General features: G+C 50.7%; 1 protein-coding gene and 4 non-coding genes across 5 annotated transcripts in view; 1 reads left to right on the forward strand and 4 right to left on the reverse strand.

Annotated features, from left to right (window-relative positions):
• Window positions 1-11,773, forward strand: part of LOC144952163 (uncharacterized) — a 48,555-nt gene extending 36,782 nt beyond the window's left edge. The window contains 5 exon segments of the mRNA XM_078882566.1: window positions 303-469; window positions 1,012-1,157; window positions 6,868-6,945; window positions 9,945-10,125; window positions 11,455-11,773. Of these exon segments, the coding sequence (XP_078738692.1) occupies window positions 303-469; window positions 1,012-1,157; window positions 6,868-6,945; window positions 9,945-10,125; window positions 11,455-11,773 (891 nt within the window).
• An 8,251-nt stretch (window positions 11,774-20,024) lies between these two features.
• TRNAD-GUC (transfer RNA aspartic acid (anticodon GUC)) lies at window positions 20,025-20,096 on the reverse strand. Its single transcript has one exon. It is a non-coding gene; the product is annotated as a tRNA-Asp (tRNA).
• Window positions 20,097-21,265: 1,169 nt separating this feature from the next.
• Window positions 21,266-21,337, reverse strand: TRNAD-GUC (transfer RNA aspartic acid (anticodon GUC)). Its single transcript has one exon. It is a non-coding gene; the product is annotated as a tRNA-Asp (tRNA).
• A 1,169-nt stretch (window positions 21,338-22,506) lies between these two features.
• On the reverse strand, window positions 22,507-22,578 carry TRNAD-GUC (transfer RNA aspartic acid (anticodon GUC)). Its single transcript has one exon. It is a non-coding gene; the product is annotated as a tRNA-Asp (tRNA).
• A 548-nt stretch (window positions 22,579-23,126) lies between these two features.
• Window positions 23,127-23,198, reverse strand: TRNAD-GUC (transfer RNA aspartic acid (anticodon GUC)). Its single transcript has one exon. It is a non-coding gene; the product is annotated as a tRNA-Asp (tRNA).
• Window positions 23,199-27,069: the final 3,871 nt, after the last annotated feature.

Here is a 27,069-nt window from a genome sequence, read left to right on the forward strand (position 1 = left end):
AGCCGCAATGACGACTACGACTACCACCACTACTGCTACAGACACTACCACTACTGCTACAGCTACTAACACTACTGCTACAGACACTACTACTAACACTACTGCAGCAGCGACTACTACTACTGAAGCCACTACCACTACTGTTACAGAGTCAACTACTACTGCAGCCACTACTACAGCCACCACAACTGCAACGACCACAACTACATCCACAACTACAACCACCACAACCACCACCCCCCGTGTCCCCTCCTCCGTGTCCCCCCCATGCCCCCCCCCCATGCCCCCTTCCCCCCTACCAGGATGTGGTGCTGTACTGCGTGGACGCGGGGGTTTGCGACGTGAATCACCGTGACAACGCCGGCTACTGCGCTCTGCACGAGGCCTGCGCCAGAGGCCACATGGCCATCGCCCGCGCGCTGCTGGCTCACGGGGCGGACGTCAACTGCAGCGCTCAGGATGGCACGCGGTGAGGGCATGGGGGGGGGGGGGCACGCGGTGAGGGCATGGGGGGGGGCACGAGGAGGGGAGGGCACAGAGGGGGGGGGCATGGAGGGGGGGGGGGGGCATCAGGGGACATGGGGACACAGAGACACGGGGAGAGGGGACACGAAGAACACAGACACATGTGCACACCGGGACACCGGGACATGGACATGGAGACACAGAGACACGGGGACACAGAGACACGGGGACACAGATACATGGAGACACAGAGACACAGAGACACGGGGACACGGGGACACAGAGACACGGGGACACGTACATGGGGAGATGTGGGGGGATGCACGGGGAGTTGATTGAGAGGGGGAAGGGGGTGGTGGAGGGGGTGGGAAGGTTGAAGTGGGGGTGGAGGAGGATGAGGAGTAAGTTGAGGAGTGGTAGGAGGATGGAGAGGAGGGGGTCAGTGGAGAGGGAGGTTGAGGAGGGGGTGGAGGTGGAGGGGGTGGAGGTTTGACGCGATCCCCGTACCCCCCCCCGCCCCCACACCCCCCCCCCCCGCCCCCCCAGGCCGATCCACGACGCGGTGGAGAGCGACCGTCTGGAGCTGCTCCGCCTGCTGCTGGCATGTGGCGCAGACCCGGCCCTGCAGCCGTACTCAGGGCGCGCCCTTAGCACCATGGTGCACAGCGTCAGCATGGGGGCATTCCTACGTGGTGAGTAGGGCACCGTGCTCACCACACACTCACCACACTCGCCACACACTCACTCACTACACACACACTCACCACACTACGCACACACAATCAGCACACACTCACCACACTCACCACACTCTCCACGCTTACCACACACTCACTTGCCACACTCACTCACCACACTCACCACACACTCACCACTCTCACCACACACTCACTTACTACACACTCACCCACTACGCACACATAATCAGCACACACTCACCACACACTCACCACGCACTCTCCACGCTTACCACACACTCACCACACACATTCACCATACTCGGCACACACACTCAGCACACACTCAGCACACACTTACTTGCCACACTAAGTACACATTCTCAGCAAACACCCTCACCGTTCACCACACACTCACCACACACACACATCTGCCGAAACCCACTCTAAGTCTGTTTAGGCTCCGCCATGTGAGCCATTTGGAATTGGAGCCGGATGCGAGCTCTTCACTGGGGGTGATGCCTCGCCGGCTGCATTGAGCAGTGTTGTCACTCGATGTTTCCCATTCTTTTTGCCAGAGGGAAGTTCTAGCGGAATCCGTTAATGTGGTCAGTGGGGCACAAGAAGCTGTTTCACGATGACAGCGGCTGACGGATGTCCCACTCTATGACTTGATGGCCGTGGTCACGTGCTACCCTCCTCTTGATGTTAGGGGGCGCGATGCCAGATGGTGCAATGTAGGCAGGGAACAGGGGTGACTCTCAGGCATTGTTACAATTCTGCACGTGTCATTTAGGGCATGTTTACTGTGGGTTGAGTGTCCCCCGGGTAGAGCACGCATATTCAGCCACAGAGAAACAACGTGCAAAGGCAGTGGTGTGTCGAGTGGATGGATGTGCTCCACACTTTTAATTTGGAGTTTTCGCAGAATGTTGTTTTGTGTGTTTAACACGTAGGCTTTTGCGACCAATATCATCGATAATATAGGTTCTCTGGGTCAGATCCCATAAATATAAATGTGTGGTTAAACCCACCACCACCCGACACAGCCAATTAGTAAGGTTTGTCACGTAAACAGCTATTCGTTACTAGTGTAGTGACGAACTCGGAGAAAGTAAGACTTGGAGGCACTTGGGATAACACACAACACCCTACGTGGGTGCACACGATTATTATTATTAAGTCCGTCTATTGTCGGCGGCACCACTCGGTTAGAACAGTTGGTAGGCGGCTGTCTGACGGGCAGCGCCCCGTGACCATGAAGACGGAGACGACGACGAGGGGATGGGGACGACGATGGACTTGAGCAGCACGACGGGATCCCACTTCCAGCAACAGCCCCGAGGTCCCCCACGGGGACCCCTCTCCACCCTGGCCAGCGCGGCCTCGCTCCGTCCAGGCCACGCCCCCTCTCCCCCAGGCCACGCCCCCTCTCCCCCAGGACACGCCCCCCTCTCTCCCAGGCCACGCCCCCTCTCCACCAGACCACGCCCCCTCTCACCCTGGCCACGCCCCTCTCCCCAGGCCACGCCCCCTCTCCACCAGGCCACGCCCCTCTACACATAGCTACGCCCCCTCTCCACCAGGCCACGCCCCCTCCCCACCAGGCCACACCCCCTTTCTGGAACCTACCAGCGGGTTCTCGAGGCTTCCCGATGGGCCCGCTCTGTGACCTTTCCCCTTTAGATGTCCCCCTCTCGTGTCTAACGTGGCCTGCTGACGTCAGTACTGCCGTACACCACAGTTACCCTTTTTCGCCAGTAGCCAGCGCTATGCCACTACACTAGTACAGCACACCGGTGTGTTGGAGAGCAAATCCACAACATTTGCCATCCGAGTATGACGTTGGGCCAGTAATTACAACTAGCGTCATTAGGCGGCAGCAAGGTTTGTGGAGAAATTCTCCTGTTTCGTTCCCTAAATAAAGGGATGGATGTGATGACATCACTTGTGAGTCCTTCACGTGTGAAGGTGGGATTATTGATTACATATACATTACAATGGGTATTCATTGCCAGTTGGAAATTAACATGCATTATGCATGCATGCACATTGTTGTTGTACCTCCTGTCATTTGAGCGCAATAAAACAGCAGTACTTGTAATTTTCTGTGTGAAGGTAATCGCCATTGACATATGGTGACCTGTATAGGCATGCCTTTACACAAAGTATTATTTGATGATTCGCTTCCAAGCAGCACTAAGCCTGTAGCTATTCGAATAGAGCCAATTATTTATATTTCTCTCAATTTCGATAGATTCTCTAATTAGTTTTGTCCAGTAGTAACTAGTTTCACACAGAACTTCAACATTATTAAAATCAATTGAGTGTCCTTGTTGGCACGCGTGTTCTGCCACTGCCGACAGTTGTATTTGGGAGTATTTAATATTCCTTCGGTGTTCTTTTAGTCTCGTGCTGATCATTCGTCCTGTCTGCCCAACATAGAATTTTCCACAAGTGCAATTAATCCGGTACACATCCTCCGTTGATTTGTGTGTTGACCTTGGCTTTGATATTTGAAGTGTGCTTTTTATAGCTGAGTATACGATCCAGTGTTACCCCGAGGTACACTGGATGACTCTGGTGTTCTGGTTTCTCCCGGTGGCAATTAGATGTCGCTCTGCACCCCAGTTTTTCAGGTGGAAGGCACAGATTTGGTTTTTACTTATTTAGGTAGCATCTTGACATCTCGTCCATTGCCCTCTCCAGGATCTTCTCTGTGTTCTCGAAATGTCTCTGCCCTGTGGTGATAGAGGTCGTCAGCTGAGATGAACCGCTGATATTCAGGAAGTCGCTGATCATTGGTCTCGATATTGAATAAAAGTGGGGCGAGCACACTGCCGCCTCGTGGTGGCAAGTCATTGCTTTGAGAATGCCCGTTTAGTTCCACGTAGAAGCATCTATTCTCTAGGAGGCTTCGAATAGTCTGGCAAAGGTCTCGGTCGCCAGTCATGAGGTGTAGTTTGTGGATCAAAATGTGGTGTTGAAAAGTGTCACATGCTGCAGATAGATCAACAAATGCTGCGCCGGTGATCATTTTCTGTTGGTAGCCATCTTCGACGTACTGTGTGAGGTTTAGTAGTTAGCTTGCACCAGTTCGGCCAGGTCTGAAGCCCCGCTTGGTCTCGTATGAGTTTGAGATCTACCAGGGATGAAATTTGTTGGAGGATAAGATGTTCTAAGAGTTTGTAAATTATGCTAAGGAGGGAGATCGGTCTATATCTTTTTGGTGATGAAAGTTTTTTCCCTGGTTTGGGTAGAGCTACAACTCTTGCCTTCCTCCATGCTGATGGTATCTGTTTACTCGTCATACATGCGTTGAATAGGTGAAGGAGCCATTACTTTGCAGCGAGTCTTCGATGTTGTATCATCTTAACTAGTATGTCGTCTACCCCTGCTGCCTTCCCTTGTTTAAGTAGGCCTATGCCGGCTGTCAGATCCTCCGTAGTAAATGGGCGGGTTTAGTCATTGGGTGGTTGGTTGTCGGGCGGTATAATAGAGCGATGGTGTTCTCCAGTGTCTCTTCTTTGCAACTGCTTCCCATTGTTGAGCAGTTGTTGCGCAACCTGGTTTAGCAGTAACGTTTGAGACAGCTGGAGGTGGAATATTGTCACCTCCTACTAGTTTTCTTATGGTCGCCCAGGCATTCTTGCTGTTATGTGTCAGATTAGTGTCCACGATCATATCTCTCCATGCATTGTGTCGCTCTAGTTCTATGTTGTCTATTAGGTTTTCTCCAAACGTAATAGTGGATTCTGATGAGGGGTCGAGATGGTATTCTTTCTCATCGAGAGCGTACAGCTCAGATGTTGTGCTTGACATGCCTGGGATGTATCTTGTGTGGCAGCCCTCGTGAAATCATTGTAGTTCTCATGGGTGGGAGTGATGTCCCTGATGGATTTCTCCACTGCCTCTGTGAAGGCTTTTCAATTGGCTTTTTTCAGGTTGAATCGTCTGTGAAATGGGGTGTTTTGCACTGTTATTGGTGACCCTAGTTTGATGCTTATAGGGCAGTGTTGGGTGTTAGGCATGGGTTATAGTATTCACTGGCGGAGCCAGTGGGGGGGGGGGGGGGGGTGGGGGGGGGTGGCACGTGGCCCCCGCAGTGATCCGATCGAAATCCATAATTTTGATCTATCATTGGGGTTTAGTAATAAATTGGCATTTTGCGACCCCACTGCCACACTGCCACTGTGTAGCATATTATTACGTGCCAGGGACTCCATGAGATGATAGGACAATAGTCTGAGTCCATAATTGGCAATAAGTAACGGCAAAGCGGTTATAAGTGACTCACAGAATTGTGCGCAGTTGCGTATACAGGACACGACTTCCCTGGAGGCATTCACCTTCAGCGAGCGCGATGCCGATCACACACGGTTCGAATTCGACCCTCGATCGATGGCTGCGCCATCGCCGCACACGCGTCGAACAAAAAGCAAGGGACAAGTCCTTACTTCCTAACAACTCCTCTATCATTTTTCATGGCTGGAGGTATTGCCCCCCCTACCTGAAAATCCTGGCTCCGCCATTGCTCGCACTGCTTTCTGGCACATGAGCACATTCATGAGTTGGATCCTCTTCTCCAGCGGGAGCGGCCGCTGTTGACTGACTTGGGAGGTTGTTTGGCGTCATGTGCCAGCGTCAGGTTACTGGACTCTGCCCATTGTTCCACTCGGGGTGCCGGCATTGTTTTGGCATCATATCCCTAAGCTGTCTGATGGGAGTTCAAGTCCCCGATCACTAGGCTATACCTGCTTATACAGCCATCCAGTAAAATCTTCCACCCTAAAGTACTTGACGGTTGTTCATGCGATGATGTTACTGTGATGTTTTTGAGGCTAAGTGTGATGGTTTCGATGTTGTTCTTGCTTGTGTTGGGGTATGCACTTTCTCAATTTTCAGGTCAGGACTTGCAATACTGCCTTAGTCTTATTTCAGCAACGAGTGCTTTCCCCTCAATGGTTGGGCGGGGGTTATTAGGACCTTTGCGTGTCTCCTGTAAGCATGCAATGTCCTGCTCCTCTAATATAACTGCCTTAATGTCAGCTTTTGGCTGTGAGTATCAATATTAATTGAGAGGACTGAGAGTGCCAACTGTTTTTGTCCACGCCTTTCTTGGGTAGACGCGGTTGGTTTAAGAGTGGTTAATAGATTTGGCCTTCTGGGGAATAACCCTCCAGAAGTTACCAGGATGCACCGTGAGGAGGTATCTATTATACATCCCGAATAGGCGTGGAAGTGGTGGCGCAGCAATTACCGCTGCATTGTGCTACCAATCTGGCTACCCGAGTTTGATTCCCGCTCACGGCCAACACCAGTGACAGTTATATGAACCGGTACTGGGCCTCCCCTAGGTCACCTCGGCCTCAAATGAGTACCCGGTGCAGTGTGTAAACATTTCTACTAGGGTGACAAAGGTGGCCGGGCGTGGTGTTGGCCACCCACCCCCTCATGTGCCACAGTGCCAGCCTTAAAAGTTGCCGCTACTCGCGAACAGCCCTTGGTGGTGAGTAGTGGTGAGGAGGGTGGTGAGTGTGTGGTGTGTGAGTAGTGGTGAGGAGGGTGTGTGGTGTGTGAGTAGTGGATAACAGTGACCGTGGTGGTTCGGGTTAGTGTGTGGTGAGTTTGTGGTGTGAGAGTGGTGGTTAATGGTGAGTGTGGTGGCTATGGTGAGTGTGTGGTGAGGGGTAGTGGTGAGGAGGGTGAGTGTCGCCCCACACAGAGTACCTGCTGGATCTGCGGGGTAGAAGCCCGGACGACCCTGGAATCTGCTGGGACTTCCACGGCAGCGAAATCTTCGGTGAGTGTCAGGTAGTGAGTGTCAAGAGAGTGAGTGAGTGTCAGAGAGTGGGTCAGCTCAATAGCAACAGTAAGAGGCTGCTAGACTTTTGTGCAGCGCGTGGGCTTGTAATTACCAACACACCGTTCCAGCATCGCTGCAGCCACACAACATCATGGATGCACGCCAGGTCCAGGCAAAAACATTTGCTGGACTATATAGTGACGGACCAGTGGATTTGGGCCCATGTCCTTGACACCAGAATCTACAATGGAGCTGATCTGCCCACTGACCATCATCTTGTCATCTGTAAGACACGTCTGCCATTTTCTTGGTTCTTTCGGTAAAGTCACGTAGAAGGGAAGTAATAAAAGAATAATTATTTTATTATGTTTTATTTTTATTATTTTATTACTTCCCTTCTACGTGACTTTACCGAAAGAACCAAGAAGATGAATCCCTGCAGTCACGAAAGCTTTACATCGAAACGTCTGCCATTCTTCCACTCTAGTGGTGGGTGTCCATATAGGACCCCATTCAAACTCACAGTGGCCTAGTCTCAGCTAGCTGAGGATAGTTGCAAGCAGATATTTAAACATCACTTGCAGCCGGGGTTGACATCGTCCTCCCCTCCTGATGTTAAGGGGAAATGGGTGAGGTTCAGGACTGTGGCTCATGCAGGTGCAATGGCTGCATTGGGTATGCAGTCCAGACCTCGCCAGAGACCCTGGCTTATGAAGGAGGCGTTCCGGCTGGTTGAGAGAAAATGACAGACCCACTCCCGTTGTCTATAGCATCCCACATCAGAGATTGAGGAGGCTTACCACAGCCTTTGCTCGGAGATTCGGAGAGCCGTGCGGTGCTGCAAGGATGAGTGGTGGGCACGGGTTGCTGAGGAGATGGAATCTGCCTCAGTATCCCGGAATAACAAATTACTCTTTAATTCAATCAAAAAAGTAACTTGCATTACCTCACCTATCACCATCCTCAAGGGAAAGAATCGTGACATGATCTCTGACCTCCAGGAACTGGTCTGTAGGTTTTCAGAGTATTTCTATGAGGTCTTGGGGGAGGGGAATTCTCTCAGTTCAGACAACATCATGGGGACAACCCTATTGGCAAAAGTAGCCACCCCTTGTGAGTGGTTGGCTGAGGTGCCATCTGTGGAGGAAGTACGAGGTGAGATCTGGAGACCAGGAAAAGCGCCAGGCAGAGATGATCTCCCAAGCGAAATGCTGAGCGAGGGTGGCGTCTGTGTGCTGACTGCCCTACATGACATCACAACTGTCTGGACCACAGGATGGGTTCCTCAGGATTTGAAGGATGTCCTGGTGGTGCTCCCTTTTCAGTGTGCCGGGAAAGGTCCTGGCAATTATTATTCAACATCGACATGTTAGGCACACTGAGGAGATGCGTGCGCAGCCCCAAAGTGGTTTTCAGGTCAGGAAGGTCCTGCACAGATGCCATATTTTCTGTTGGTCTACTACAGCAGAGGTGTAGGAAATTCCAACAGGACTGACATCTCTGCTTTATTGATCTGGTCAAGGCCTATGATACCATCAATAGGCCTGGGCTCTGAGTTGTTTGTACTTTCGGAGTCCCTGACTCTCAGCTCACAATTATTAAGGGCCTTCATGATGGTGGGCAGGCCTGGGTAAAGCTACGGGGCTGGGAGTTGGAGCCATTTCCTGTTCACCTTGGGATGTCCTCTGGCTCCCACATTATTTTACATATTTTTTCACCACGTAGTTCAAGAAGCCTTTCATGGCTATACCGGAAGCATCCCCATCTGGTACAGATACAATGGGAGGCTGATAGATGCCTGGTTGCGGACAAGGGATGGCTCCCTTTTGGTCAACCATGTTATGTATAGTGATGGTCTGGTGATTCCTGCTCACTCAAGAGGAGGAGTCGGAGGCGCTGCTGCTGAAACTGGAGTGTGCCACTAAGAGGTGGAGCCTTACAATCAGCCCCACCAAAACTAAGTACCTGCCGGGGTATTTTGTGCCATCAAACACTCCACCCCCTCAACTCCCCATTGGTGATGGGGCAGTTGTGGAGAGAGTGGAGAGTTTTCCTTACCTGGGCAGTGTGCTTATGACCAGCTCTGGTTTGACAGCAGAGAGGTCCCACTCCGAATTAATTGAGCGGCAATATCTTTTCATCAGCTGCGTAACGCTCTGTGGAAGCTACCTGGTCTGTCGCTCCAAACGTAGCTTCTGGTCTGCTCGGCCACAGTCATGCCCTCCCTTTTCTATGCTTGCGAAACGTGGACCCCCTAATGGAACATCTTCGCTGATTAGAAACATTCAAGCTGGCCTGCGTACGATCTGTCATTGGTTTAACCAGGCTTGATTGTGTGAGGGGCTCACAAATCATTGAAAGATCTGGACAAAGTCCCACCGGTGACTTCTTCTGGCAGGCAAGGCTGCATTGGCTGGGTCATGTAGCCCGCATGCCCCGCCACCAAATGCCCAAAACAGCTTTTCTTCAGCTGGATAGAGTGGGATAAACGGGCATGACATGGGCTGTAGAAGAGATAGACTGATGCGGTATAGGATGATGTGGAGCTGAGTGTATTTTCTGACGACTGTTACCAGTTTTGCTAAGATCGGCCTCTATGGAGGAGGCTCGTAAAGGACGCTACTGGGCAGTTGGAGGCAGTCGCCCTCCAACAACAACAGAGGACAAGGGAGCGATGCTCACAACAACAAGCGGAGCACCAGGCAGCTAAAATGCAGCAAGTCAGCACAGTAGGGGGTACAGGTGGTGCATCTACCAGTCATCTCAGTCAGCCAACCCATGGCACCTGGGTCTGTCCCATAACCTCCTGTTAGCGAGGCTTCCACACTTAACGTGGCCTCAAAATGCACCTGGCCTGGCACAGGCACCGTGGTGATGTCAACGTCACCTGGTGGTGAATGGCGAGTATTGGTATTTGTGTGTCTACTATGTTTGTGTACTATGTGTGTACTGTGTGTGTACACTGTGTGTGTACTATGTTTGTGTGTGCTGTGCAGAAGAGGGTGAGGAGCAATGCGGCTATGCGGTTTTGGCCGCCCCTCCGGGTCCGGGGGCAGGTGGGGGAGGGGCCCCTGTGGGCCCCGGGGACGGAGGCGGCGACGAGGGCGGAGTGCTCTTTGAGTTCTCATCGGAGCCCCAACTCCCGGCACACCACGTCCAGATCTCCCTCTCACAGGGGTCAGCCACAACTACCACACAACCACACACACACACAACCATACAGTAACACAACCACACAATCACAACCACACAACCACAACATCACAACCACATCCTCACAATCACACAACCTCAGCTACCAGCACACCACGTCAAGATCTTCCTCTCACAAGATCATCAGCATATGTAATATGGTTGACCAATAGGGAGCCATCCCTCGACCGCTCCCGGAAATTGATGAACCTCCCATTGCATCTGTACCAGATGAACATTCCACCGATACAGCCATGGAAAGATTCTCAACTACGTGGGCAAAGATGATGTTGTATATTGTGGGAGCCAGAGGACATCCCTGTCGCACCGCAAGGTGAACAGGGAATAGCTCTGACTCGTGGCCACGTAGCTTTACCTGGGCCTGCCCACCATCTTGAAGGTCCTTAATGATTGTGAGCAGAGAGTCAGGGACTCCGAAAGCATGAAAGACAACCCAGAGCCCAGGCCTATTCATGGTATCATAGGCCTTGACCAGGTAAATAAAGCCGCTTGCAACTGTTATCAGTAGTGAGCTGAGACCAGGCCACTGTGGGTTTGAATGGGATGCTAAATGGACACCCACCACAGCAGTGGACGAATGGCAGGTGCATCCTGCAGATGACAAGCCGACGGTCAGTGAGCAAATCAGCTCCAGGGTAGGTCCTGGTGTTAAGGACGTGGGCCCACATTCTCTAGTCTGTCAGTATATAGTCCAGAAGATCTTCTTTCTTGGACCTGGTGTGCATCCATGATGTTGCGTGAATGCCCGGACGCCGGAAAAAGTGTGGTTGGGTATTACAAGGCCACAGGCTGCACAGAAATCATGACCCACTCCGGCATACAAGTCACCCAACAGGATTACTATCCCAAGGAGGCCACTTCAGCTAGCACCTGGGACAGGTGGTCATAGAAGGCATCTGTCTTATTGGCCTTGCCTGCATCCCTTCACTGATGTTTATCTTCGGTACCACCACCACCACCACCATTCCTCGTCTCCTGTCACCCCACAGCCACACAGACCACACAACCTCAGCTACCGGCACACCATGTCCAGAGATCGCTCTCCCCACCGCCACCACAGTACCACCAATCGTAGCCCTGCTCACACCACTGTCCTGAATTCAGCTAAGTCTACCTCGTGTCTCTCCCTGGCATTTCCTCATCCCCCCCCCTCCCCCCTGTCTTCCCCCCCCTCCCCCCTGTCTTCCCCCCCTGCTCTCCCCATGTCTCTCCAACCCCCCATCTCCCCCCTATGCCTCCCCCTATGCCCCCCCCCCCCCCCTACCGCGTCTCCCACCCCCCCGTGCACCCCAGGCCCAGGAACTGGCTGCTGCTGAGCGAGGTTCTGTCGCGGGTTCGCCTCTCTCTGGCCGCGTTCCGTGCCGCGCTGCCCGGCGCGCTCCTGGCCAGTGCCCCACGCCGACTGCTGCGGGCGCAGGCGGCCGCTTCCCAGCTGGGGCCTGCGCCGGCGGGGGACGGTGGGGGTGGAGCAGCGGAGGAGGATGGCAGGGGGGGTGCGGTGGGGGGTGACGAGGCGGGGGGGGACGGTGCCGCGGTGCGGCTGGTGCAGCTCACGCCAGACCTCATGGAGCTGCTGGGTTCCTCCGTGGAGACGCTGCCCTCTGGCTGCTGACGGTCGAAGGCCCGGGGCCCGCGACGGGCCCCGTGATAGGGCCCGCCCCGGGGCTCGCACCGGGGAGCCGCGGTGAACTTTGATGGACCTCACCGGGGGGTCTGCGATGGGGCCCGGCCCAAGGCTCGCGCCAGGGGGCCGCGGTGAACTCTGATGGACCTCGCCAGGGGCAGGCCAGACCGCATGGGGGTTCATGGGCCCCACCGGTCCCCACGAGGGAAGTGTAGCAGTGTTCCAGCTGACCGGGGCCCCCACCAGCTCGCCCGTGGGCCTTGGCGGACAGCTCCGCGTGAGGAGGCCAACAGCTAGGGTGGGCTGTGTAGCACGAGGAGGAGGATGTGGGGGAGGAGGAGGAGGACGTGGAGGAGGAGGACATGTAGGAGGAAGAGATGTGGAGGAGGACATGGAGGAGGAGGTGGAGATGGTGGTGGAGAAGGGGGGTGTGAAGGACGAGGAGGAGGAGGTGGATGTGGTGGTGGAGGAGGAGGAGGTAGCTCAGGCCACACGCCAGACCGCAGGAGGCCTCGTCGGAATCTGGGCATTGTGGGTAACGGGCATTGGAGATGAGGGCGTCTCCATGGGGACCGTGGAATATTCCGTGTGTGAGCACACTCACACTCTCACGAACACTCATTCACACACACTCACACTCTCACGAACACTCATTCACACACACTCACACTCTCACGAACACTCATTCACACACACTCACACTCTCACGAACACTTATTCACACTCACTCGCACTCACAATCACTCATTCACACTTACACATTCATTCACATTCACTCATTTACTCACACATTCACCCACACACACACTCGCACACACATTTTTACTGTCACTCACACACACTCACTGACATTCACTCACCCACTCTCACTAGCACGCTATTTATATTTTGCGACACTGAATTGTTTCACTGCGGTGGTGGCAGCGGTTGTGGCTGTGGTGGTTGGGGTGGTGGTGGTGGCGGCGGTTGTGATGGTGGTGGTTGTGTTGGTTGTTGTGGAGCTGGTTGTGATTGGGCTGGCAGTTGTGGTGGTTGCAGTTGTGTTGGTTGTGATGGTGGTGGTGGCGGTTGTAGTGGTGACGATAGCAGTTGTGATGGTTGCGGTGGTGATGGCAGCAGTCGTGTTGGTTGTGACTGGTGGTGGTGGCGGAGGTTGTGGCTGTGGTAGTTGTGGTGGTGGTGGTGTATAGAATGAGACAGTGTCGCCCCTTGTGTTGCTTTTGTATCGAGGTGTCGTACCCGTGTGTGTACACGTTTGCGTGTGTACACGGGTATGTGTGTACATGTGTGTGTATGTACACGGATACGGATGTGTGTACACGTGTGTGTATGTACCTGGGGATACAGATACCCGTGTGTACACGTGGACATGGCAGATGGGAGAATGTGTGCAGTCGTGTGTACACGAGGACGCAAGAATGTGTGTACACATTGGGCACGAGCACGTGTGTACACGCGGCTGAGTGTGTACACGTGGCTGTGTAGACGTGGAAATGAGGATACATGGATATCGGTGTGTGTACACGCAGGCATGTATACATGTGACTGTGTACATGCGGCTGTGTGTACACGTGAAGCTGGGGGGGAGGGGGAGGATACACGAAGATGTGTACCCATGCACACGCACGGGTACGCGTGTGCGCACACGCCTGTAACACGTGCGACGTGGTGCCACTCCACTGCTGGATTGACTATGATGTACAGTAAATCAGAGTTAAAAAGATTATGTTTGACACCCAACGTCTCCGCGTGTTTTGTGGGGGGCTTAGTGGCGCCTATAAGACGGTTGGTTGGCTGTGGCCAGGATCACCACACCCGGCCGTCTTCGTCTCTCCAGTGCTGTAGTAAATACACACCACACCATGCGGCCAATATTAACCCGCAGAGATACATTGCCATTGTGAAGCCACTGAGAGACACGGCCATTGTGAACCCATTAAGAGAGAGACACGGCCATTGTGAACCCATTGACAGAGACACGGCCATTGTGAACCCACTGACATAAAGACACGGCCATTGTGAGCCCCCTGACAGATAGGGCCATTATGGACCGACAGAGAGAAACGGCCATTGTGAAGCCGTAGAAAGAGATGCGACCATTGTGAATCGACTTACAGAGCCACGGCCAATGTGAACCCACAGAGAGAGACACGGCCAATGTGAACCCACTGAAAGAGATATGACCATTGTGAACCCTTCAAGAGAGAGACGGCCATTATGAACCGACAGAGAGAGAAACGGCCATTGTGAACCCACTGAGATAAAGATACGACCATTGTGAACCCGCTAAGAGACACACGGCCATTGTGAACCCGCTAAGAGAGAGAGACGCGGACATTGTGAACCCACTCACAGAGGGACGGCCATTGTGAATTTAGAGAGAGACACAGCCATTGTAAGCCCACTGAGGGAGAGACACGGCCATTGTGAACCCATTAAGAGAGAGACACGGCCAATGTGAACCCAATGAGAGAGAGACACGGGCCATTGTGAACCCAATGAGAGAGAGACACGGCCATTGTGAACCAGCTAAGAGAGAGACACGGCCATTGTGAACCCAATGAGAGAGAGACACAGCCAATGTGAACCCAATGAGAGAGAGACACGGCCAATGTGAACCCAATGAGAGAGAGACACGGCCAATGTGAACCCAATGAGAGAGAGACACAGCCAATGTGAACCCGCTGAGAGACACGGCCATTGTGAACCCGCTAAGAGAGAGACACGGCCATTGTAAGCCCACTGAGGGAGAGACACGGCCATTGTGAACCCATTAAGAGAAAGACACGGTCATTGTGAACCCAATGAGAGAGACACGACCAATGTGAGCCCACTAAGAGAGAGACACGGCCATTGTGAACCCGCTAAGAGAGAGACACGGCCATTGTAAGCCCACTGAGGGAGAGACACGGCCATTGTGAACGCGCTCAGAGAGAGACACGGCCATTGTGAACCCGCTAAGAGAGAGACTGGGGGTCGACGTCCACCTCCCCGCTCCCCGTGAGCGGGCGGGCGCGACGTCCACCCCCTCCACTCCCCCCTCCTCCTTTGGCCGCCTCTCTCCGCGCCCCCGCCGATCGAGTGATCGGCCCCCCGCGCCAGCGCCCTCTCTGAGGGACATCGCTACTCGGCTGGCTCACCACCGCCCGGGGTCCCCCACGCACACGTACCCCACCACACAAACACGAACGCGGATGCGTGCACACGCGCGCCCCTGCAGGCGCGTATTGCCCTCACAAAGGCTGGCGCTAATCAAACCGGCAGTATGAATATGCGCGTGCATCTCCACGGGGTTAAACCCTAATCCGCTTGCACACAAAAGCTAATGCTAAAGGACTATTAATATGCACACGCCCCCCCCCTCCCCCAAGTGGTTAAGCCTTAATCTGCCGTGTAAATGCTCAAGGAAAAGGAGCGGCGGCGGTAGAACTATGGGTGCGCGCCTCACCGTTAATGCATTTTTTACTGTGTAGACGCGCTGTGTAGACGCGCCGTGTAGACACGCTGTGTAAACACGCGTGAGCGCCAGCAAGCTTGTGTATCGCACCCGCCCCACTCACGCGACGCTGCCGGTTTGCGTTTTCCACACACGCGCAACCAATGGCGGCCATATATGTTGTAATACATGGGCGCCTCACACACGCTCAAATCACCAACCCCGCGCCGACACTGCAGCCCGCGCGCTCGCTCTCTCACGCACCCCGATCCCCCCCGCGCAGACGCACCACATACACATCGCAGACACCACGCCGAGGTTCTATCCACGCACACAGAAATCACACTACACCGATATTCTGAACTAAAGTTTATTAATGGCGCCAATACACACTGCCTGGAGGGGGAATATTTTGCGAGAAGAGATTAACCTGACTCTGCCTACGAACCCAGTCACTCAAGCGTTCTACCACGTACCTCGTAGCTGTACTCCCGGCGTCGCACGGACGCTGTGAGAGTCGGAGGGAGAGGGACGAGCGAAAACCTCACCTATCACTGCCTCGTAGCAGCACTCGCTGGCGAGGCGTTGCTAGGTGCTGGGTTCGGCATTGACCGACAAAGTATCGCTGAAAGTTTTATTCTACATTTATCCTGATGTTTTGAGTCGCTTGCAGAGTCAAGGATTGTGATACGTTGCATTGTACTAAGCTATCAGAGTTGTATAAGAGGTGTGCGACTACAATTGACAAGTTTTGAGAGTACTCACTCTCCAGCCAGCGACGAGCAGCTCACAGCAGGAGCCCTCTTGGAGGAAGGACGGAGAGCACGGAGGTTGAGCAATGGTAAGATGTTGCAAGCGCGAAGCTGGCAGCTGCCTGCCACAGAAGAGAGAACGGAGCAGTAGAAAGAGCCTGAGCTAGCGCAGCCCTGAAATAAGGGCGGGAGAGGCACCAGCGGGTGTCCGTGTGAAGCTGGCAGCAGCACGATCAAGAAGAGAGAAAGAGAGAGAAAGAGTGACGAGCAACGACAAGCATCAACCTGGAGAAAGGGCGCAAAGCGCCAAACATCGACCAAGCGAGCATCGCAGAGGACCAGCAGCAGCGGACGAGCTGCGAGCACAATCGTGCATTGCCAGAGAGCACGGAGCAGGAGAGAGCGTTCAACCAGCACAACCTAGCAAGAGTGTCGGCACCGTCGACCTGCGGACGAGCTGCGAGCGCAACAGGGCACCTTCAAAGACCAGCGTCGTGTCGACTCAGCTCATCCAGCAGCAGAGGCCTGCTGCTGCCGCCAAGAGGGAACGCTGTGTATATGACACACACACACACACACGACTCATCGCTCAGCAAGGAACCAAGGCATTTTTGGTACAAGAAACGCCCCACCTCGGCGTCTGCTTAACGCAAAGAGTTGAGCAAGGAAACAATACGCCCACCCACGTGTAGTGTTGTAAAGGACGGACTAATAACTTCTTTATGGCCCACACAGTTTATTGTCTTAATTGCACAGTCCCTAACACACAAGGGGTATACGGTCCCCTTACCCGTTAACCTGAGGAGGTACAGCCTCCGACCCTGCACAGCTCACACTCACACTTCGCTCCAATTCTAAGGAGCTACAGCCTCCGGACTTGCCAGCTATCTGATCTCCCCGCTAGCCTAGCGTCCTCCGGCTGGGACCTAGGGGAGGCACACTGACCCGCCGCTGGCCCGGCGGGTCCCCGACCTCTGGTCGCTCAAGACCTTTGCCCTCACAAGGGCGGGAAGGCTGGGAGCCAGGGTCCTATCCAGGACCTATCTCCCCTGACCACTGGTTACACTGAGCCTCAGCCCTGACAAGGGCTGGAAGGCTTGGTCCAGGGTCCTAGCTGTCTTCAGCCGACTTGGGTCTTCGTGTAGCAGAACTAACCAAGAGCTCTCAGCGCTCCGGCTTTTATACCTGTTCGTGGCCGGGTTGACCAATCCCCGGCCACCTCGTGGACCCCTCCGATTGGTCCTTCCCAATCTGGCGTTTGGATCCTACCTCACCCCATTTGACCCTAACCGTTCGTTTGAGCGGGAAAACCTTGTTTACTACCTGCTCTCTCACAGCTTGCGAACAGCGAGTAGTTATCACCACTACACACGCATAACGCACCTATCGGGACTAATAGGAGTACTCCAAAGTTATCTTTGTGTTTCAAAAAGCGTGGCCATCCTAAGGTGGTGCGTTAACTATTAGCTGATCGTGAAAAGCATTGCTGCCCATTGAGTTACGTGGATACGGTCGTTTAGAAGTATTTTAGTCATTCTTTTTGTTAATTGCCTAACTGTACCAATTAATTCATTGATAAAACTAAACATATATAAACATCTACGTTACGAATCTACACACTCACAGGGATACTATTGTGTTAAACTATTTCTTTTGATCACAGTATCTTGCCCGTGAAGTTATTAAAGCCTTAGCCAATTTACACTATGAGGTCTCTTTTACCAGTGGCAAAATATGATAGTAGGTTTTTACCCTTTTAACTGGTACAAAACTGACACCTTTATTCAAGGCATCATGTTTGCAATGACCACAACACAAGTAGTCCTTGTGCATATTATTATCATCCTTATCAGAGTTGCTTCTTTTTGTTTGCTTTTTTGACTACTTGTGTTGTGGTCATTGCAAACATGATGCCTTGAATAAAGGTGTCAGTTTTGTACCAGTTAAAAGGGTAAAAACCTACTACCTTAGCCAATTGATAAGCATTCGCGAGACAAGCAGGCACACTGCCGCACACCATTGTTCCAAGACATTTCGTTAAGTGCAATATCTTACCAATGAATTCATTGAAGTCTGCTTTGCATTTGGGACATGTTTCTTTATTACTGTTCGTATAAATATTGTCTCATACATTTTTAAAGACTTTTTTCTATCGCCGTCTGAGTGGTGCCTTCTTTATTTCATGCATAATAATCTTAATTATAAGAACTGTATCCTGTGGTGAGATCTGAATTTTGAGACCTGACATGAACACTAAAACATAATCAGTAAAAGTTAAAGCGAGAATCATTGTATTATCCTGATTGATAATACAACCCTAGATAACGAAGCCGAGCCAAATTAGCATAATTAAATACACTTGCATAACTTTATACAATTACACCTTCCTAATTAGCACAGGTGAATTTACATAATGACATAAATTAGCATAATTTCGGCTACTGACACATTTTTTTAAATTTTAATTCAGTTTTGATAATTTTAATAATTTTTCAAGACCAAATATATAAAACACCGGCTAGGGCTGGCACTCCACCCATCTAGCCGTACCAACGGTAATTCCTATTGAAGTATGCTGCCCTTTATATGCATGCATTTAAATAATGTATTATTTTATGATTCGCTTCCACGCAGCACTAAGGCGGTAGCTATTCGAACGGTTAAAATTGTATTTATTTATTTCAATTTTGATAGATTATCTAATTAGTCTTGGCCAGTAGTACCTAGTTTTCATGTAACTTTAACATGATCAAAATCAATTGAGTGCCCTTGTTGGCACGCATGTTCTGCTACTGCTGACAGATGTATTTGGGATAATTTTAGTCTCGCGCTGATCATTCGCAAAACCCATCCATCCAGTTCACAATGGAAGTGGAAGCTGAAAGAACTCTACCATTTCTGGATATTCTTAATTGTAAAATAACACACAATATTTACCTAAAGAAAACGCATACTGACGCCTATCGGAATGGAGAGTCACACCATCACCTCGCACAGACACCTGCTCTTATCAAGACGCTCATTTATCAAGCAAAGAAAGTGTCAGATGGTGACAGTCTGAGAAGTGAAATTCAACATATTAATAAACGCTGCAAATGAACGGTTACAATGATGCACAAATCAACAGGGCATTGAATGCCAACACCAAATCAAACAACACGAGCATTGAAACAAATGATCAATATACCGTACATTGCCGGAGTAAACTGATAAACTAGCCAGATGTTTGGAAAAACAAAACATCCGAGTCAAATTGGGCACAGTAGGAAAAAAACTGAAAATAATATCTTTAAAAGTTCAGGCTCTTTAGACCAGCAGGTTACTTAACGTTTGGTGAAAATTCACGTGATAAAAGTAAACAGCAAGTGATTTTAAATTGTAATAACAATGAGAGCCAGTGGCCAAAACATTTTATAAAAGAGTAGCTCTCCCCGACGGGGAATTGCACCCCAGTCTCCCGCGTGACAGGCGGGGATACTAACCTCTATACTATCGAGGACTCGCTCAGAATGCGACTGATTCTAGATTGACTGATATTATAACAAGTAGAAATGAACCCATAGACTCGGCATATTACCCATTGAAATTAAGAGGGGTTTATCTTTAAAAGTTCAAGCTGGTTAGAGCAGCAGGTTACCTAACAATTAGGGAAAATCACGTGATTAAAGTCAAGAGCAAGTCCTTTCAAAAAGTAATAACAATAAGGAGAGCCAGAGGCCAAAACATTTTTAAAAGAGTAGTTCTCCCCGACGGGGAATTGAACCCTGGTCTCCCGCGTTCCATGTGGGGAAACTAACGATGTTACTATCGAGGACTCGGTCAGAGTGGGGCTAATTCGTGATTGACAGAAATTATAACTAGAAATAATCTGTAATATTCAATAAATAATAGCTTGAAATGTTGAAGGATTCATCTTTAAAAGTTAAGGCTTTTGAGTGCAGCAGGTGATGTAACGTTTGGTGAAATTAACGTTATAAAAGGGAACAGCAAGTGATTTTAAATTGTAATAACAATGAGAGCCAGTGGCGAAAACATTTTAAAAAGTGTAGCTCTCCCCGACGGGGAATTGAACCCCGGTCTCCCGCGTGACAGGCGGGGATACTAACCACTATATTATCGAGGACTCGCTCAGAATGCAACTGATTCTAGATTGACTGATATTATAAAAAGTAGAAATGAACCCATATACTCGGCATATTACCGATTGAAATGAAGAGGGGTTTCTCTTTAAAAGTTCAAGCTGGTTAGAGCAGCAGGTTACTTCACAATTGGTGAAAATCACGTTATTGAAGTCAAGAACAAGTCCTTTAAATTGTAATAACAATGAGAGCCAGTGGCCATTTTTTAAAAAAGAGTTGCTCTCCCCGACAGGGAATTGAACCATGGTCTCCCGCGTTACATGTGGGGAACCTAACGACTTTACTATCGAGGACTCGGTCTGAGTGGGGCAGATTTGTGATTGACAGAAATTATAACTAGAAATAATCTCTAATACTTAATAAATAATCGTTTGAAATGAAGAAGGAGTCATCTTTAAAAGTTCAGGCTTTTGAGTGCAGCAGGTGACTTAACGTTTGGTGAAATTAACGTTATAAAAGAGAACAGCAAGTGATTTTAAATTGTAATAACAATGAGAGCCAGTGGCCAAAACATTTTAAAAAGTGTAGCTCTCCCCGACGGCGAATTGAACCCCAGTCTCCCGCGTGACAGGCGAGGATACTAACCACTATACTATCGAGGACTCGCTCAGAATGCGACTGATTCTAGATTGACTGATATTATAACAAGTAGAAATGAACCCATATACTCGGCATATTACCAATTGAAATGAAGAGGGGTTTATCTTTAAAAGTTCAAGCTGGTTAGAGCAGCAGGTTACCTAACGATTAGGGAAAATCATGTGATTAAAGTCAAGAGCAAGTCCTTTCAAATAGTAATAACAGTAAGGAGAGCCAGAGGCCAAAACATTTTTTAAAAGAGTAGTTCTCCCCGACGGGGAATTGAACCCTGGTCTCCCGCGTTCCATGTGGGGAAACTAACGACGTTACTATCGAGGACTCGGTCAGATTATGGCTAATTCGTGATTGACAGCAATTATAACAAAAAAAACTCATATTCTCAGCAGATAATAGCTTGAAATGAAAAAGGATTCATCTTTAAAAGTTCAGGCTTTTGAGTGCAGCAGGTGACTCAACGTTTGGTTTAATTAACGTGATAAAAGGGTACAGAAAGTAATTTTAAATTGTAATAGCAATGAGAGCCAGTGGCCAAAACATTTTAAAAAGTGTAGCTCTCCCCGACGGGGAATTGAACCCCGGTCTCCCGCGTGACAGGCGGGGATACTAACCACTATACTATCGAGGACTCGCTCAGAATGCGACTGATTCTAGATTGACTGATATTATACAAAGTAGAAATGAACCCATATACTCGGCATATTACCGATTGAAATGAAGAGGGGTTAATCTTTAAAAGTTCAAGCTGGTTAGAGCAGCAGGTTACTTCACAATTGGTGAAAATCACGTGATTAAAGTCAAGAACAAGTCCTTTAAATTGTAATAACAATGAGAGCCAGTGGCCATTTTTTAAAAAAGAGTTGCTCTCCCCGACAGGGAATTGAACCATGGTCTCCCGCGTTACATGTGGGGAACCTAACGACTTTACTATCGAGGACTCGGTCTGAGTGGGGCAGATTTGTGATTGACAGAAATTATAACTAGAAATAATCTCTAATACTTAATAAATAATCGTTTGAAATGAAGAAGGAGTCATCTTTAAAAGTTCAGGCTTTTGAGTGCAGCAGGTGACTTAACGTTTGGTGAAATTAACGTTATAAAAGAGAACAGCAAGTGATTTTAAATTGTAATAACAATGAGAGCCAGTGGCCAAAACATTTTAAAAAGTGTAGCTCTCCCCGACGGCGAATTGAACCCCAGTCTCCCGCGTGACAGGCGAGGATACTAACCACTATACTATCGAGGACTCGCTCAGAATGCGACTGATTCTAGATTGACTGATATTATAACAAGTAGAAATGAACCCATATACTCGGCATATTACCAATTGAAATGAAGAGGGGTTTATCTTTAAAAGTTCAAGCTGGTTAGAGCAGCAGGTTACCTAACGATTAGGGAAAATCATGTGATTAAAGTCAAGAGCAAGTCCTTTCAAATAGTAATAACAGTAAGGAGAGCCAGAGGCCAAAACATTTTTTAAAAGAGTAGTTCTCCCCGACGGGGAATTGAACCCTGGTCTCCCGCGTTCCATGTGGGGAAACTAACGACGTTACTATCGAGGACTCGGTCAGATTATGGCTAATTCGTGATTGACAGCAATTATAACAAAAAAAACTCATATTCTCAGCAGATAATAGCTTGAAATGAAAAAGGATTCATCTTTAAAAGTTCAGGCTTTTGAGTGCAGCAGGTGACTCAACGTTTGGTTTAATTAACGTGATAAAAGGGTACAGAAAGTAATTTTAAATTGTAATAGCAATGAGAGCCAGTGGCCAAAACATTTTAAAAAGTGTAGCTCTCCCCGACGGGGAATTGAACCCCGGTCTCCCGCGTGACAGGCGGGGATACTAACCACTATACTATCGAGGACTCGCTCAGAATGCGACTGATTCTAGATTGACTGATATTATACAAAGTAGAAATGAACCCATATACTCGGCATATTACCGATTGAAATGAAGAGGGGTTAATCTTTAAAAGTTCAAGCTGGTTAGAGCAGCAGGTTACTTCACAATTGGTGAAAATCACGTGATTAAAGTCAAGAGCAAGTCCTTTTAAATTGTAATAACAATGAGAGCCAGTGGCCATTTTTTTTTTAAAGAGTTGCTCTCCCCGACAGGGAATTGAACCCTGGTCTCCCGCGTTGCATGTGGGGAACCTAACGACTTTACTATCGAGGACTCGGTCTGAGTGGGGCAGATTTGTGATTGACAGAAATTATAACTAGAAATAATCTCTAATACTTAATGAATAATCGTTTGAAATGAAGAAGGAGTCATCTTTAAAAGTTAAGGCTTTTGAGTGCAGCAGGTGACTTAACGTTTGGTGAAATTAACGTTATAAAAGAGAACAGCAAGTGATTTTAAATTGTAATAACAATGAGAGCCAGTGGCCAAAACATTTTAAAAAGTGTAGCTCTCCCCGACGGGGAATTGAACCCCGGTCTCCCGCGTGACAGGCGGGGATACTAACCACTATACTATCGAGGACTCGCGCAGAATGCGACTGATTCTAGATTGACTGATATTATAACAAGTAGAAATGAACCCATATACTCGGCATATTACCAATTGAAATGAAGAGGGGTTTATCTTTAAAAGTTCAAGCTGGTTAGAGCAGCAGGTTACCTAACGATTAGGGAAAATCACGTGATTAAAGTCAAGAGCAAGTCCTTTCAAATAGTAATAACAGTAAGGAGAGCCAGAGGCCAAAACAATTTTTAAAAGAGTAGTTCTCCCCGACGGGGAATTGAACCCTGGTCTCCCGCGTTCCATGTGGGGAAACTAACGACGTTACTATCGAGGACTCGGTCAGAGTATGGCTAATTCGTGATTGACAGCAATTATAACAAAAAAAAAACTCATTTTCTCAGCAGATAATAGCTTGAAATGAAGAAGGATTCATCTTTAAAAGTTCAGGCTTTTGAGTGCAGCAGGTGACTCAACGTTTGGTGTAATTAACGTGATAAAAGGGTACAGAAAGTAATTTTAAATTGTGAAGTACCGGTAAGTACGCTGGACACCCAGGTTGAGGCACACGTATCTTTATTACAAGTTGTCGGTACAGGACAGCACTAGAGGGGGTAGCGGCCCCCTCACCCGGATAACTGGGGATACACCCTAGCTAATCCTGACCTACTCCCAAGTCCTCCACTAACGGGCTAGGGGAGGCTAACTGGCCCGACACTGGTGAGTCGGGCTACGGTCTCCGGAGTCCCAGGGTACTGACCCTGGTTCACGGAACCACGCCTCTGGCTCGATCCTCCGCAGCCCTGACAAGGGCGGCGTCGAGGGGAGTCCAGGGCTTCTAACTAGGAGATCTTCCTTCTTCCTCCTTCGTTCCCAGACTGAGCCACGAGCTCTCTCTGTCCTCCCCCTTTATACCCCCCGTCAGGATCACAACCCCCCAGGCTGCCTGATGCGGACGTCGCTGCGGGCACCCCCCCCCCCGTGTACTCCCGGAGCTCCGCCCACTGTGTTTATTCCCCGTTGGATCCCATGCACTTACAGCCCTCCCGTAACAACCCTACATCACTCCCCCCATTACAGCTCGCAGCCGTCCCGGCTGCAATAATTCCAATAAAGGAACATTTACCCCTCAACCCCGTGTGTGCCTCATTTTTTTTCAACAAAATGCAAATTGAACAACAACAACAAGAACAACAAGAAGAACAAGCACACCCCCGAAGGGAATGTCCGACGCACCCCCCCCCCGTATAAATACGAAATCCGTAAAAGCGCGTATATACAACTAGCCAGGAACTCCCCCAGCACACACAGCACACCCACGACACACAACGCACACACAACACACACACACACTGTGGCAGGAGCGCACCACCGACGCAGCATACAGTAACCATGACACGTGAAATAAAAAAAAAATTTCTTCTTTTTGTATATTATAAGAGTCTGCGCATCTTAGCGCGCGTCCTTGCCGCAGGCCCGTCACACGGGGCAACCCCGGACGGCGGACCATCCGGTGGCGGCTGTCTCTTCCGAGATGAGGTCGCGATTGAAGTGGCGCGACCGTCGGCATTACCCGTGTGGGATGTAGGGCATGAGCCCGTCATTCCCGGTGCACCTGTGGGTGGGACAGCCGGCAACACATCAGGCGAGAGCAGCGACGGACCCTCCGAGTCGGTCGACCCCCCACATGCCTGGCCCCGCGCGTGTGGAGTGGGCCCTCGCACCGCAACAAACGGTTTTAGCCTAGAGGGGTGTACAACCCACCGGCGCCTGCCCCATTTGATTCGAACGCACTGAGGCCTCAAAACCTCGACAACCTCGACGGGGCCCCGCCACGGGCGCACGAGTTTAGAGGAGGTCGCGAGTGGTACCTGGGGACAGTGCAGCCATGCCCTGTCCCCCGGCTTCCACTGCAGCACGTGCGCGCGAGCCAGCCTGAGGCGCTCGTTCGCCTTTTGACGCCTGTCAGAATTTAGCCTCGCAGCATCCCGCGCCTCAGTCAGTTTGTCAAGGTTAAATTTAACGTGTTCACCCAATTTAATTTTACCCAGCGGCGCGGGGATCCGCAGCTGTGCCGAAACAGGTGGGTCGGGTTCGCGGCCATACATAAGAAAGAATGGTGAAAATCCCGTCGCAGCATGGGGAGCCAATCTGTATGCCGCTAGAACCCCTTGAATTTGTAAGTCCCAATCAGTCTGTGAGTCCGAGACTTGCTGCGACAACATAGACGAGATGGTGCGATGCAGACGCTCGACCATCCCGTCCGTTTGCGGGTGATAAGGAGAGGTTCGAATTTTTTTCGTTCCTAGGAGATCACAGACATGTTTTAGGAGTTTCCCGGAAAAATTTCTACCCTGGTCGGTCAGCAACCGCTCCGGAGCACCTTTGTCCATGACATAACCCTGGACAAAGGCGTCGACGATGGCTGCTGCCGACTGATTTGGCAGGGGCCAGGCCATAGGCCAGCGCGTAAAATATTCGACCCCAGTAAGCAAATATCTGTTACCCCTGGGGGTGGCGGGGAATGGCCCCAGAATGTCCAGTGCGACCAGTTCATTTACTCGGGAGACCTGGATGGACTGCAAGGGCGGGTTCGACATCCGTGCCGGTGGTTTGCGCTGCGCACACCGAGGGCATGCTGCCAACAGATCAGTGACATCCCTTGTCATGCCTGGCCAAAAAAAATTCAGCTGGAGCAAGGCGAGAGTTTTCTGGGTCCCCAGGTGGAGGAGGCGCTCATGCGCAGCCCACACCACCTTACCCCGTAATCCCGAAGGGACCACCAGCCGGTGACGGTGGGATTTGCTGTCCCAATGCATGAGCAACCCTGCGTGCATGCCCCAAGCGTCGGCCTCACCCGTCCCCCGCCCCCTCCTTCCGGCGCGACGACGCAACGCGAGGAGGGAGGTATCCTCCATTTGGAGGCGCCCCCATTCATTAACGGGCAACCCAAGCAGGGAATCTTTCCCCTGTTCCGCGATATCATTGGTGACCAATGTTTCGTCATTGGCGGCGGCCGCCAGGACCGGAACCATCATGTCCCCTGCCGGCTTGCAACGCCCAGACCCCAGGAGGCATGCGCATTCGGAGGCGGTTGGCATCCGTGACAGAGCGTCAGCGTTGGTGTGGCGAACGCCCTTACGGTAGGTGGTTTCGAAATCGAAATCCTGGAGGACCTCCAACCATCGGGACAATTGTCCCGATGGCTGTTGAACCTTCAGGGCGTACTGCAGTGCCGCATGATCTGTGCGGACGGTGAAATGCCGACCGTACAGATATGGGCGATACTGTTGGATGAAATAGACAATTGCCAACAGTTCCCTACGGGTGACACAATATCTTTGCTCCGCTGGAGACAACACCCGACTGCCGTACGCAACCACCCGTTCCACGCCGTCAACCACCTGGGAAAGCACACCTCCAATACCCGTGTTGCTCGCGTCGGTGTCGAGCAAAAACGGCCTAGAAAAATCTGGGTAAATCAGGGGAGGAGCCTTTACCAGGGCGTCCCGAAGGGAGCAGAAAGCAGCTTCCTCCTCCTGACCCCAGTGGAACCGAACCCCTTTAGATGTTAACGCGTGTAGGGGTTTGGCAATCGTTGCAAAATTAGCGACGAAGCGTCGGTAATATGATGCGAAGCCAATAAAACTCCTGACCTCTCCCACCGAGGTGGGAGTCGGCCAGGAGCTGACACACTGCGATTTGGCGGGATCGGTAGCAATACCCGAGCGCCCTACGATGTGCCCCAAATAACGCACCGACTCGCGTAACAAATGGCATTTCTGGGGCTTAAATTTCAAATTAGCAGCCCGCATCTTTAGGAAAACCGCCCGCAACCTCTGGAGATGTTCATCAAAAGTTTTACCAAAGACAATAACGTCATCCAAATAAA

This window comes from Lampetra fluviatilis, chromosome 66 (assembly GCF_964198595.1).
Source record: "Lampetra fluviatilis chromosome 66, kcLamFluv1.1, whole genome shotgun sequence".
Classification (NCBI taxonomy): Eukaryota; Metazoa; Chordata; class Hyperoartia; order Petromyzontiformes; family Petromyzontidae; genus Lampetra; species Lampetra fluviatilis.